This window comes from Cervus elaphus, chromosome 12, assembly GCF_910594005.1.
Source record: "Cervus elaphus chromosome 12, mCerEla1.1, whole genome shotgun sequence".
NCBI lineage: Eukaryota > Metazoa > Chordata > Mammalia > Artiodactyla > Cervidae > Cervus > Cervus elaphus.
The window spans coordinates 75,867,139-75,879,329 of record NC_057826.1 but is presented as its reverse complement, the minus strand read 5'-3'; the positions used below and the strand labels follow the sequence as shown (position 1 = coordinate 75,879,329).

Here is a 12,191-nt window from a genome sequence, read left to right as displayed (position 1 = left end):
GGTGGAGATATGACCTTTGGGAGTATATTAAAATGGGAAAGATTCTCTTACAGATGTGTGGACAGATTATTATAAGAGAATGCCAAAAAATTTATTTTAGGGAAGAAGGTACATTCCTGTGGCTTCTTTTCAAGGGGCTCAAGACTGGAAACAAAGACTCCATACCACCACTATCCCCTTTGAATCTACACAGGGGAAGCTCTGGGCTGTTTAAAAGAGCAGCCTGATCCATGGACACACGGGGGTGGGGGGGGGGGGACTGTCTGGGATCCTGGACAGAATGCCTAGTAATCTCTGCTGTCTGGCTGTGTCACAAGAGTTCCTTCTCCATAGGACCACTTGGGAAGAGGCCCTGGGTGCTCAGGAGGAAGGAAAACAGCAAAGACGCACTTATTCTAGAGCTGCAGCCTCAGGGTTTGGGTACAGTCTGCAGGTGCCTGGGGAGCACTGTGTCTGCACAGCGCAGAGGTAAGTGGCTGAGTCTTCGGGTTTGGGGGCTTGGATGTGCAGAGGACTTCCCTTCTTTAACAAGGTGGCTCTCAGTCTGTCTTTCTGCTTTTCATCCCCAGCTAAGTAAAGAAGGAAGAGGAGTTCAGGGCCCTTCCCGGGGTCTTGTCTATACCACTGTAGCCCTCTGAAGCTGCTGACGGTGTGGCTGCAGTTGAGGCTGAGACTGCCCCCCTCCTGGGTTCTCAGGGTCTGAGGACTCTGCTCCACTCGGTCTTCTCCACGCAGCCCTGTTCAGGAGAACAAAGTCAGAAACAACACAAAGCTTTCCGTTCAGCAGTGCTTAAAATCCCAACACAAAGCCTGGGATGAGCAGTGTCTAGACTCCTCTCTCTTTCCTCCCCGTCTTTGGAAAAATGTGCCCATAAGTTTTCACCTCTTAACCGGCAACTTACCTCCAAGCTGAACCCACAAGACCATGAATGCACATTCCAGCATGTTCTCCATCCTGCCACCTCACTCTTGATGCAATCTTAATGATTCCAAATCTTCTCCCCTGAGGAGCTGCTCCTGTGTCTTTGTTCTTCTCTAATGCACAACAGAGCCTTTCTGCTGGGCTCAGCCAATCACAAACAAATCCTCTAGTAGCTTCATGCTTTTGACTTTTAAGACACTGGGAAAATGAATGGAATCACTGCCCCGTGGTGGTCACAAACACAAACATCTCACTGGACAACTATGCCACCTACAAAGACAAATATTGAGGGAAGGACATCTTTTATGTTGGTGGGCACAGTACACAGGAGGTCTAAAGCAGGAATCAGAAAAGCCTTCTCTGCCTGCGATTTTAATCATGTCTTTGTTCCTTGGATGTACTTTAAAGGTAAACTGCTACCAAGGGTTATAGGAGATGAGCCCAAGCATCAGTGTAATGGGGCTTCTTAGGTTGCACTACTGGTAAAGAGCCCATCTGCCAGTGCAAGAGATGTAAGAGATGTGGGTTCAATCCCTGGGTGGGGAGGATCCCCTGGAGGAGGACATGGCCATCCACTCCAGTACTCTTGCCTGGAGAATCCCATGGACAGAGGAGCTTGGCAGGCTACAGTCCCTGGGGTCGCACAGAGTCGGACATGACTGAATGGGCTTAGTAGCAGCAGCATTGGTGTAATGGACTGTGTTTCCCTCTATGGTACACAAGAGTCTCAGCAGGGGCGACCTTAAAAAGACCAGAGTGCTGAGAGAAGCAGAGAGATAGAATAGTTGTGCATCTGTCTGGAAACCTCTTTGACAGAGAATTGGGAATATAAGTTAAGAAATCCATTTCTTCAAATAATTTTATGCTTGGCTTCAGGGAAGCATAACTAAAACTCAGGGTCAAGAACTTGATAGATCTTGGGAGGACAGAATGGGCGATCATGGCAGAGGGAAAGGAGAACTCTCCAATATAGACATCAGACAGGTCAGAAAGTCACAGGGCAGAGCGGGTAGCAGAAGATAATTATAGCAAAACTAGCCTTGCTTAATTTGCTTGGTTCTATGACACCCCACTGGATTTTGTCATTGAACGTGTGTCTATGTTGTGGAGTTGACCACCGTTTATAGGAGCTCTCTTAAGACTTGTCTGAACAGCACACTCTGCCCCAACCCCATTAGCTTCAATGCGGAAAAAGAACATCAGCTCTCAGCTGCACTGTATTGATGTCACTGTATCCTTTACCCACTCAGTGACAAGAAAGAATAAGCAGCACAGAAGTTCTTACACTAACAGTGTTTGGAGTTTGTTGTTCTTGGACTTTTTATTTGAAAATTTGGTAATTTCTCAGTGATTTAAAAGTCACTGAACTAACATATCCATTTTAGCATCCTTTGATTTAATTCATTTTACCCACACTTAGCAAGCTCTCTTACAATCATATTTAGACAGCAGCTTTTCTTTGTTTCTGAAAGTGTATCTCAGAAAGAAGATGGGAATGATAACTGCAAGATAAATGCAGGAGCTCTTTGTAGAATAGACACTAAATGAATCTGGGAGCTGGATGAGTGATGTGTAATGAAGCTCAAGAGACGATTTACAGTTGTGAACTTTATGAAAACTGCATGTCATTTTAAAAATACTTTTAATTTTAAATCACTATAGATTCATGGAAGTTTCCAAAAATGTACAAGGAGGCTCTGTGTACTCTTTACCCGGTCTCCTCTATGGTATCTAAACCAGGAAATTGACATTAGTAAAATCCACAGGTTTCAATTCTTAGATTCCCTCAGTTTTCCATGCAGATATGTGTGTGTGTGTCTGTGTGTAGCTCTATTCAATTTTACACACGTACAGATTCATGTATTCATGTATATCACATGTATAGGTTTATCACCACAATCAAGATGCACAATTGTTTCATCATAACAAGGTTTCCCTAGGCCATGCACACCTTTGTAGCCACACTGACCCCCTTCCCTAATCATTAACCCCAGACAATCACTCATCTGTTCTTCATCCATACAATTTTGTTGTTTAGGAATGTCATAGAGGGGCTTCCCTGGTGGCTCAATGGTAAAAGAATCTGCCTGCAGGAAATGCAGGTTTAATCCTTGGGTCAGGAAGAGCCTCTGGAGAAGGAAATGGCAACCCGCTCCAGTGTTCTTGTCTGGGAAATCTCATGGAGAGAGGAGCCTGGTGGGAGTCCATGGGATTGCAAGGAATCAGGCCTGACTTATCGACTAAATAACAATAGTGTCCTAGAAATGGAATTATATAGAAGTAGCCAATGAGATTTTTTTCACTTAGCATAAGTAGTAAAATCATGAGATCTATCCAAGTTACTGTATGTATCCAACTTGTTGGTCTTTTTCATTTCTGAATAGTATTCCATGGTGTAGATATTCCACAGTTTGCTTAACCAGTAGCCCACTGAGGGACACAGTTGTTTCCATGCTTCGGCTGCCGTGAATAAAGCTGTTATGAATATCCAGGTACAAGTTTTTATGTGAATAAAATATTTTATTTATTTAGAATAAGTATCCAAATGTGTGACTGCATGTTTAGAGTTATGAGAAACTGCCAAGCTATTTTCCAGAATACTCGTTATCATTTTAGATCTTCATCCGCAATTTGTGAGTGATTGAGTTTTTCCCACATGTTTGCCAGAATTTAGTGTTATCACTATTTTTTATTTTAGCCCCACTGAGATTTGTGTAGTGATATTTCATTGTGGCTTTAATTTGCATTTCTCTGATGACTAATATTGTTGAACATCTTTTCAGGTGCTAATTTGCAATCTGTATATCCCCTCTTTGGGGAGCACCTGTTCGAATCCGTTGCTCATTTTCTTCCCTCATAACTCAGTTGGTAAAGAATCCACCTTACAATGCAGGAGACCTAGGTTCGATCCCTGGGTTGGGAAGATCCACTGGAGAAGGGAAAGGCTACCCATTCCAGTATTCCGGCCTGGAGAATTCCATGGACTGTATAGTCCAAGGGGTCACAAAGAGTCAGACACGACTGAGCACCTTTCACTTTCACCTCCAGTTCTGTAACTTATCATTTCATATTTTAGCAGGGTCTTTTACAGAGGAAAGGTTTTTAATTTTGATTCAGTTTGGTGTGTGCATGTGTGTGTGAATGTATCATGCTTTCAGTGTCAGATCTAAGATTTACTTAGCTGCAAGCCTGAAGTTTTTCTCTTATTTTTTTTAGAGTTGCAGTTTTATATTTTACATTTAAGTCCATGATCCATTTTGAGATAACTTTTATAATGTATATATTTTTAAAATATTTTTTAAAAGGCTGTGTCATCATCTTTGTTTCAGGCTTTACCTATTTGCTGTTATCAAGTAACTAGTTCAAAGCAACATAACCAAAGTGTGGATTGAAGACCTCTCATAGGGGAGTGAAAAAAAATTTGTTCTTTGAGCCCGTGACTTTCCCTTTTTATACTTAGTGTGATTTCTCTACCTAAAGGGTAAAGTTAAAATTGTAGTAAAAAGCCAAGTCCTTCTCAATTCATCACCTCTGAAATCCTCTATCATGTATTACAGGGCAATGTTTTCTAGTATAGATTCAGAAAATGGTTACATCTGTCTTATGATTGAAGATAACTGTAATCTCTTCTAACATTCACATTTCTTTAAACTTTAAAGTTCTCTGAGAAAAATGCCTATCAATCTTTAAGTCATCAAACTGAGCTAAACATCAGAATCTGCTTCCTTGTCTGTAACTTCTTTCCTATAATTGAGCATGTGCTTCTCGAAGAAGAGAATATTCTTTACAAATTGTCCCAAGAATGAAAATTCCCTCTTTCTGTTATTACTTTTTGCTAAAATTACAGGCTTCCATTATTGACCTTTTTTCACAGTCAGCATTCCAAGGTCAAACAGCTAATTTCTCCAAGGATGTAGTCATTCTTCTTTCTACTGTCCCAGCGGCAGACTCTTTTAAATACCAATTTTTTTAAACACAAATATTACAATTGAGGATAACACTTTCTAAAAATTTTCTTAAGGGTTGTGAATCCAGGAGCTTAAAATTGTTCTTGATCAAAATAAGTCAGCCCTTGAAAACAGAAACTAGAGAAACAGACAAGGTACTTTTCTTGTCTTAGGCTAGGACTCCCAATGATAGGAGTATTTATCCCTAAACTAGGTCTTTAGATTTGAAAGAAAAAACATACAAAGAAGCAGCACAAGTCATGGCAAGGGTAAAGATAAATAGAAACAGATAGTTTGACACCATCAGTTGTACTCATGGGCAATATCTAGTGCATGGAGACTACCTGTTATACAAAGGTCATTTCCTTTGAAACCTAGAAATTAGGATGGAAAGGAAAAGTATTGGGGCTCACAGAGAACTAAGGTAACTATGACTTTCTTTCAGTCTGGACCACTGCTCCCTCCTTGCCCACTACCATCCTTAGCTTAATAGGATCCATATCTTTAGTCACAGCAAGTAAATATTTGAGGCCAAAATTCGAAGATTAAAAAGTCTAGAAATGAAAGCAAGAAAGAGCTAATACAGGGGTACGTTAACATTGGCTGAAACCTAGAAGAATCACTGATAAGAGGGACTTTCAAGTTTACAAGAGAACAAGTCGATACACCTCACTATAGACTCACTCAGGGGATTAAGATGGCTCTGTCTATGCCAACAGGAGGGAGACCATTTAATTTCATTGCAAGCCTGAAAATAGTACCATATGAAGAAAATCTGTTCAAACAGAAAGGGAACTTATGACACATATAAACAGAAGTATTCTTATGGTGATGAGAAATGAACTACAAGAAAAAATAGATTCACAATTACCTAACAGCATCCAAAGGGTAGAAGCTCTATATCTGTTGATTTTATGAATTAATTCTTCTTCTTCAGTCAACCAATATTTAATATGTAACCACTATGTGCTATGTACTGTGTAATGTATAATGCATTCATATTTCCTGACCCTATGGAACTCATAACAGAGACATTACTTTGCCAACAAAGGTCCATATAGTCAAAGCTATGATTTTTCCATAGTCATGTATGGATGTGAGAGTTGGACCATAAAGAAGGCTGAGTGCCGAAGGATCGATGCTTTTGAAGTGTGGTGTTGGAGAAGACTCTTGAGAGTCCCTTGGACTACAAGGAGATCAAACCAGTCAATTCTGAAGGAAATCAGTCCTGGATATTCATTGGAAGGATTGATGCTGAAGCTGAAGCTCCAATCCTTTGGCTACCTGATGCGAAGAACCTACTCATTGGAAAAGACCCTGATGCTGGGAAAGATTGAAGGAGGAGAAGGGGATGACAGAGGATGATAGTTGGATGGCATCACTGACTCAAGGGACATGAGTTTGAGTAATCTCTGGGAGATGGCGAAGGACAGGGAAGCCTGGTGTTCTGCAGTCCATTGGGTCACAAAGAGTCGGACATGACTGAGCTACTGAAAAACACAATACATTATTATAGATATAGATGTCGATACATAAAAGCATATTAATTGCAACATCCCTTTTGTCTTGGGCTTTGAAGACAGCCTGCAGTACATGAGAACTCATGGAGAGAGACCACAATACATGCTTGAAGACACTTGCAAACCATATATAAAGCCCACTTTTTAACTTTCCTTAGCCTGTTCTGCACAATGATATATGAGAAAACTGATAATTTACTAAAGTGTTAGAATAAATAGGGACTTCACAGGTGGGGCAGTGGCTAAGATGCTGAACTCTCAAAGCTAGGGACCTGGGTTTGACCCCAGACAGAGAATTAGATCCCATGTGCTGCAACTAAGAGCTGGCACAGCCAAATAAATTTAAAAATATATTAAAAAACAAAATAGAAAAAAAGTGAAGCTGTGGTGATGTGTGTTTTTTTCAATCTTTCTAAAGTTAGAGGAGATTCAAAGGGTTGACTCAGAGAGTTTGAAATATTCCCCTGAAGTCTGGAGGATTTTGAGGCTCACATTAGGTTGCAATGACAACTTCTCTCACTTTACTGTGGTGAAGAATCTGACTGCCGATGCAGGAGATGCGAGTTCAATCCCTGGGTGGGGAAGATGCCCTGGAGAAGGAAATGGCAACCCACTCCAGCATTCTTACTGGGAAATCCCATGGACAGAGGAGCCTGGCGGGCTACAGTCCATGGGATTGCAAAGAGTCAGTTCTAGGATACATTTTTCTTCTTTCACATGTTTTATTTATTCCTTGAAACTGCTTACATCTATTTTCTTCATTAAAAGTTGGTCTCTAGGTGACTTTACTTCCTTCTTTCCAATATGTTTTACAAATTCAACTCTTTTAACTAATTACTTGATGACTTGGCTATGTAAGTCTATTATCTCTCTCATCTCTCTCCTTCACACACTTGCGTGTCATGCACACACACACTTATACTTTCTTTTCTGGAAAGTTGCTCTTTACTGGGATCCTTGTTATTTGTACAATAGGGATAGAACATCTTTACATAAGGAAGAGTAGTGTCTTCCTTTTTGGAATTCCAGATGAAAGCAAACCCACTAGGTTAATTCCCACCTAGAGTCACCAAGAATAGTGCAGAGACTTAACTCTTTTAGATGTTATATGACAGCTACTCTGCACATACATGGTGCAGAATCATCCAAAATTGAAGCCATCTGGAGTTAACTGGGACTAAAGTATAAAGCAAAGCCTTCCTATAAAAGAATTTTGTGAAACAAGGAAAATATGACTGTTTAGTAATTGCAGAGTGAAAATGCTCTATACTCCAGGGTCACAGAAATGAGCAGGGAGCCACATCAGAAAGATTTAATGGTAAACTCCTATTAAACTCCTAGGAGTCATCAAGAAAATCACCAAATACCTTTGTGTTTATTCCAGTATTGTTTACTACAGTCAGTAAAACAATCTAAAAAGATAGTAAAATGGAATTAGCCCAAAACTATGATAAAATCACACATTGGAATATCACCATTAGAATGTGTGATGTTGACCTGTAAATATTGTTGTGAAATAATTATTTCACAATATACTGTCAGGTAAAAACTCAGAATAGAAATATCCTATAAGGTATGAATCTCTAATAGAGTTCTTTGTGACTAGTAAAATTGGTGAGTTATTTTGTTTTTAGCATTCCTTCTTTGCATATTTTATTTTCTACCTTAAACATGCATAACTCCATAATCACATATCAAGAATGTGACCAGGTGATGAGGTTAGTTCTGAGCAAACTGTAGGGTTTCGTTTCCCCTTGGGGTGAAGATTTGTGGTAACAGTTACTCTAAGCACATCATTCCAAGTCATTCACGGCACAGGTGAGGCAGGGCACAGGGAAGGTCCAAGAAGTGTCCTTTCAGAGATATTTCAGATCTACAATGATGACCAGACTTACAATGCATAAATATTTGTGCAATGAACCTACAACTCTAACAACTCAGATGCAGATTTAGTCAAATACTATTGAATTTTTTAAAGCCATATTTCATGCTTCAATAAATCACCATTTAAGTTTTTTTTTTTAATTTGGCAAATGATCTTCTGCAAGATAAAGAATTGAAGATAAAGGTATTTTTGATGAATGACACTTTGAAATATGTTCTCTGAGCCAAAGAGATAGCATTTTCCTTACAGTGAGGTTTTCACTTCTAACCCCTCTACCTGTCCCTGTCCTTACTGAGAATCTCACGAAGGTGTTCACAGCTGGGGGACTCCACATGTTGACATCTGAGGTTTCTGTGGGGCTCCCTCAGGCACCGGCATCACTGTGGTCTCTCAGAGCACAGAAATATACCGCTGAGTCCTCAAGCTGTAAGTCTGTGATGGTGAGGCTGGTGGAACTCGTTGCTTTCTGGAAGTTCAAAAAATACTGACCTTTTGTTGTATTCAGTTCATTGTAAGACTCCTGATGAATAAGGAAAATCATTTCCCCACTTGGTGGTTGCTTGTACCAGAATAAATAATAAGAATAACTAACAGCTTCATATGCACAGTTCAAGGTTACATCCTCCTTCTCCAGCACAGGAATTTCTGACTGGTTTTGAGTTACTTTCTGGGCCATGATGGATCCTAGAGAGAAGAAAAAAAAGAAAAAAACATATATATATACGGAGAGAGAGAGAGACAGAAAGGAAGAGGCTGATTTTCCCCGTGGAACTCAGAGGGCTTCAAGGAACAAACAGAGGATTAAGAGTTCTAATCCCTCTGCCAGTTAACCAACTCTCCTAAACCCCAATAGACAATAATCACCTGCCCTACCTCTACACACGGGAGCTGAGCAGAGCTGAGTCTGCTGGCGGTCATCCTTACCAGCCTTACCAAGGCAGACGGAGGCTATGAGAGCTCTGAGCAGGCCAGGGAGCCCCATGTGGGAAGTTCTTCCTCTGAGCAGATGCCTGAGCCGTGCCTGAGGGCACACGCACAGTGACTGAACTATGAGACACTTCTGCATCAGAACAGGAGATGCAACTGGCTGATATCAGTTTGCCTGCGTCATGTCATGGCTTGTTGATGTGGTTGGTGATTGTCAGCTGCCTATTTAGACTGGAAAGTCACTTGGTCATAGCTGACTCTTTGAGACTGCATGGACTGTAGCCCACCAGGCTCCTCTGTCCTTGGGATTCTCCAGGTAAGAATATTGGAGCAGGTTGCCATGCTGTAATTAAATTAACAACAATTACATCAGGGCTGCATGCATATTCAGTCAATGCATCTAGGATAGGCATACGTTTTGTGACAAAAACAATTTATTATGATTATAGTGACCTCTGAGAACAAATAGGCATCCATTTTTGTATAGCTCTTTTTGGGGGAGGAGAGATCTGCAGCCCAAATCTACAGTGAAATAAGCTCGCAAGTTTTTCTTTCATACAGGAAGATACAACTGTTTACTCTCAATCGTCGTAACTTTTCTTCCTACACTCCAAGGCATGGGTTTCTGTGGAAATTTACACTGGATAAAGTTCCTTGTCTGTTTAATGCAATCACAGCAAGCTTCCTGGTGGACAAAATTTGTCCAGCTGTATGTGTCTAACAGGAATCAATAATGTGTGCTAAAATAATCTTGCTTTTAAATATCCACCCTATAGCCAAAATGAGTACAAGCTCACCAGACCAAGCATCCTTATTTCCTTACATCAGAAATGCAGCCCTAGAGGCTGTGTGCCGCCCCTACTGAGCCCGTGCGCTGCCGCTACTGAAGCCGGTGCAGCGGGAGCCCGCGCTCTGCACCAAGAGGAGCCGCCGCGGTGAGAAGCCCGTGCACCGCAATGACGAGCAACCTCCACCCGCTGCAACTGGAGAGAGCCCAAGGTCAGTAACAAAGACCCAGCCGGACCAAAAATAAACAAGTAAGTAATAAAAGAAACATGGCCACTCAAAAGTCATCCCACGGCTGCAACTGCTCCAGTTCAAAGACTTTCACTGCAAACAGCACCTCAATAGCGTTACGTCTCAGCCACTCGCAGACTGCTATGTGATTTGCCTGGTATCTCTGTGTTGGTTTATGATGATGATTCAGATGATGCAGCTTTTAATCATCTATTTCTTTTCTCTAAATGAACTACTAATTTTGTGACAACTAATATCTATCTTGCATTATGAGAAAAATAGATTTATTTTGAAAGTCAGCCTAGAGAAGAGAGGAAACTTTCTGGATGAACAGGGGTACTTCTGGGAATTGGAGCTTGGGTCTTCTTTAAGACTGACATCCAACCTATGTTCCCTGGAGAGCAATTCCCAACCCTCTGAGTTTCTAGCATTAAACCTGAGCTTGATTGGTTTTCCTGAAAAACTCTAAATGTAAACTAAACTCTGATCAAGGAGAGAATATACGTTTTCCTGACGTCAGCCTCCTGCTCCCCTTGGGTTTGCGCTCAGCTCCCCCTGCAGCCCTCCATCACTGTGTCCCTCAGAGCACAGTAGTACACAGCCGAGTCTGATGCTTGCACTGCCTGTTTCTGCAGGTGGAAGGAGCTGTCCCTCTTCACAAGAGTGGCCTGAAAACCTTCATGCTCAACCCTCTTGTCTGCTGTTGAGCCCTTCAGGAGGAGCTGAGGAGCTTTGTTGAGATGCTGGACATACCAGAAAAGATAGGAAGTTGAATATGTAGTCTGGTAAGTGCAGTTCAGGGTCATGAGAGCCCCCTCTGAGACAGTCACTGGGCCTTCTGTCTGGTTCACTGAGTCACCATTGGTCCCTCCTACAAGAGAATCACTTCATTATAGTGGTAATGTACAGGAGGAGAGTTTTCAGCCAGAGAAGAAAAATAAAATTTACCTGTTATCATAGGAAAATGAGAAATCATTTTAGGATAAAATGCTACTTACCAAGTATTAAGAAGATGACCAGAACTGAGTGAGAGGCTGAAAACATTCTGGCGACAGTCCTTGTTCCCTGGAAACATCAAATCTATCAAAGGTAGTCTTCAGCTGGATGTTACAGAAGCTCCTCACTCAGAAAATGGGGACCCCTTTCTGCACAGCAGCAGTCACCTGTCTTGTGGCTACAGAGGAGGCAAGTCAAACCAGCTCCTGAACACAAAAAGGAATCGCATTTGAAGGAAGCCCCGCCCTCTGGTGGTGATCTTAAAGATTACACCCAGTCATATCTGACCTCAGTTCACTTCAGTAGCTCAGTCGTGTCCAACTCTTTGCGACCCCATGGACAGCAGCAGGCCAGGCTTCGCTGTCCAACACCAGCTCCCGGAGCTTGCTCAGACCCATGTCCATTGAGTCGGTGATGCCATCCAACCATCTCATCTTCTGTCGTCCCTTTCTCCTCTTGCCTTCAATCTTTCCCAGCATCAGGGTCTTTTTTAATGAGTCGGCTCTTCCCATCAGGTGGCCAAAGTATTGGAGCTTCAACTTCAGCATCAGTCCTTCCAGTGAATATTCAGAACTGATTTCTTTTAGGACTGACTGGTTTGATCTCCTTGCAGTCCAAGGGGCTCTCAAGAGCCAAGGGGTTCTCTTTTGAACACCATAGTTCAAAAGCATCAATTCTTCCACGCTCAGCTTTCTTTTTTGGTCCAACTCTCACATCCATACATGACTACAGGAAAAACCATAGGTTTGACTATATGGACCTTTGTCAGCAAAGTAATGTCTCTGCTTTTTTATATGCTGTCTAGGTTGGCCATAGCTTTTCTTCCAAGGAGCAAGTGTCTTTTAATTTCATGTCTGCAGTCACCATTCACAGTGATTTTGGAGCCCTAGAAATTAAAGTCTCTCACTGTTTCCATTGTTTCCCCATCTATTTGCCATGAAGTGAGGGGACTGGATGCCGTGATCTTAGTTTTTGAA

At 41.6% G+C, this 12,191-nt stretch overlaps 2 gene segments (V, D, J or C); both read right to left on the bottom strand.

The window, feature by feature from the left end:
• Positions 1-226: 226 nt before the first annotated feature.
• Positions 227-954, bottom strand: LOC122704633. The segment is given in 2 exon segments: positions 227-737; positions 903-954. Coding segments are annotated over 2 exon segments (399 nt in total).
• Positions 955-10,763: 9,809 nt separating this feature from the next.
• LOC122705739 lies at positions 10,764-11,362 on the bottom strand. The segment is given in 2 exon segments: positions 10,764-11,089; positions 11,217-11,362. Coding segments are annotated over 2 exon segments (372 nt in total).
• Positions 11,363-12,191: the final 829 nt, after the last annotated feature.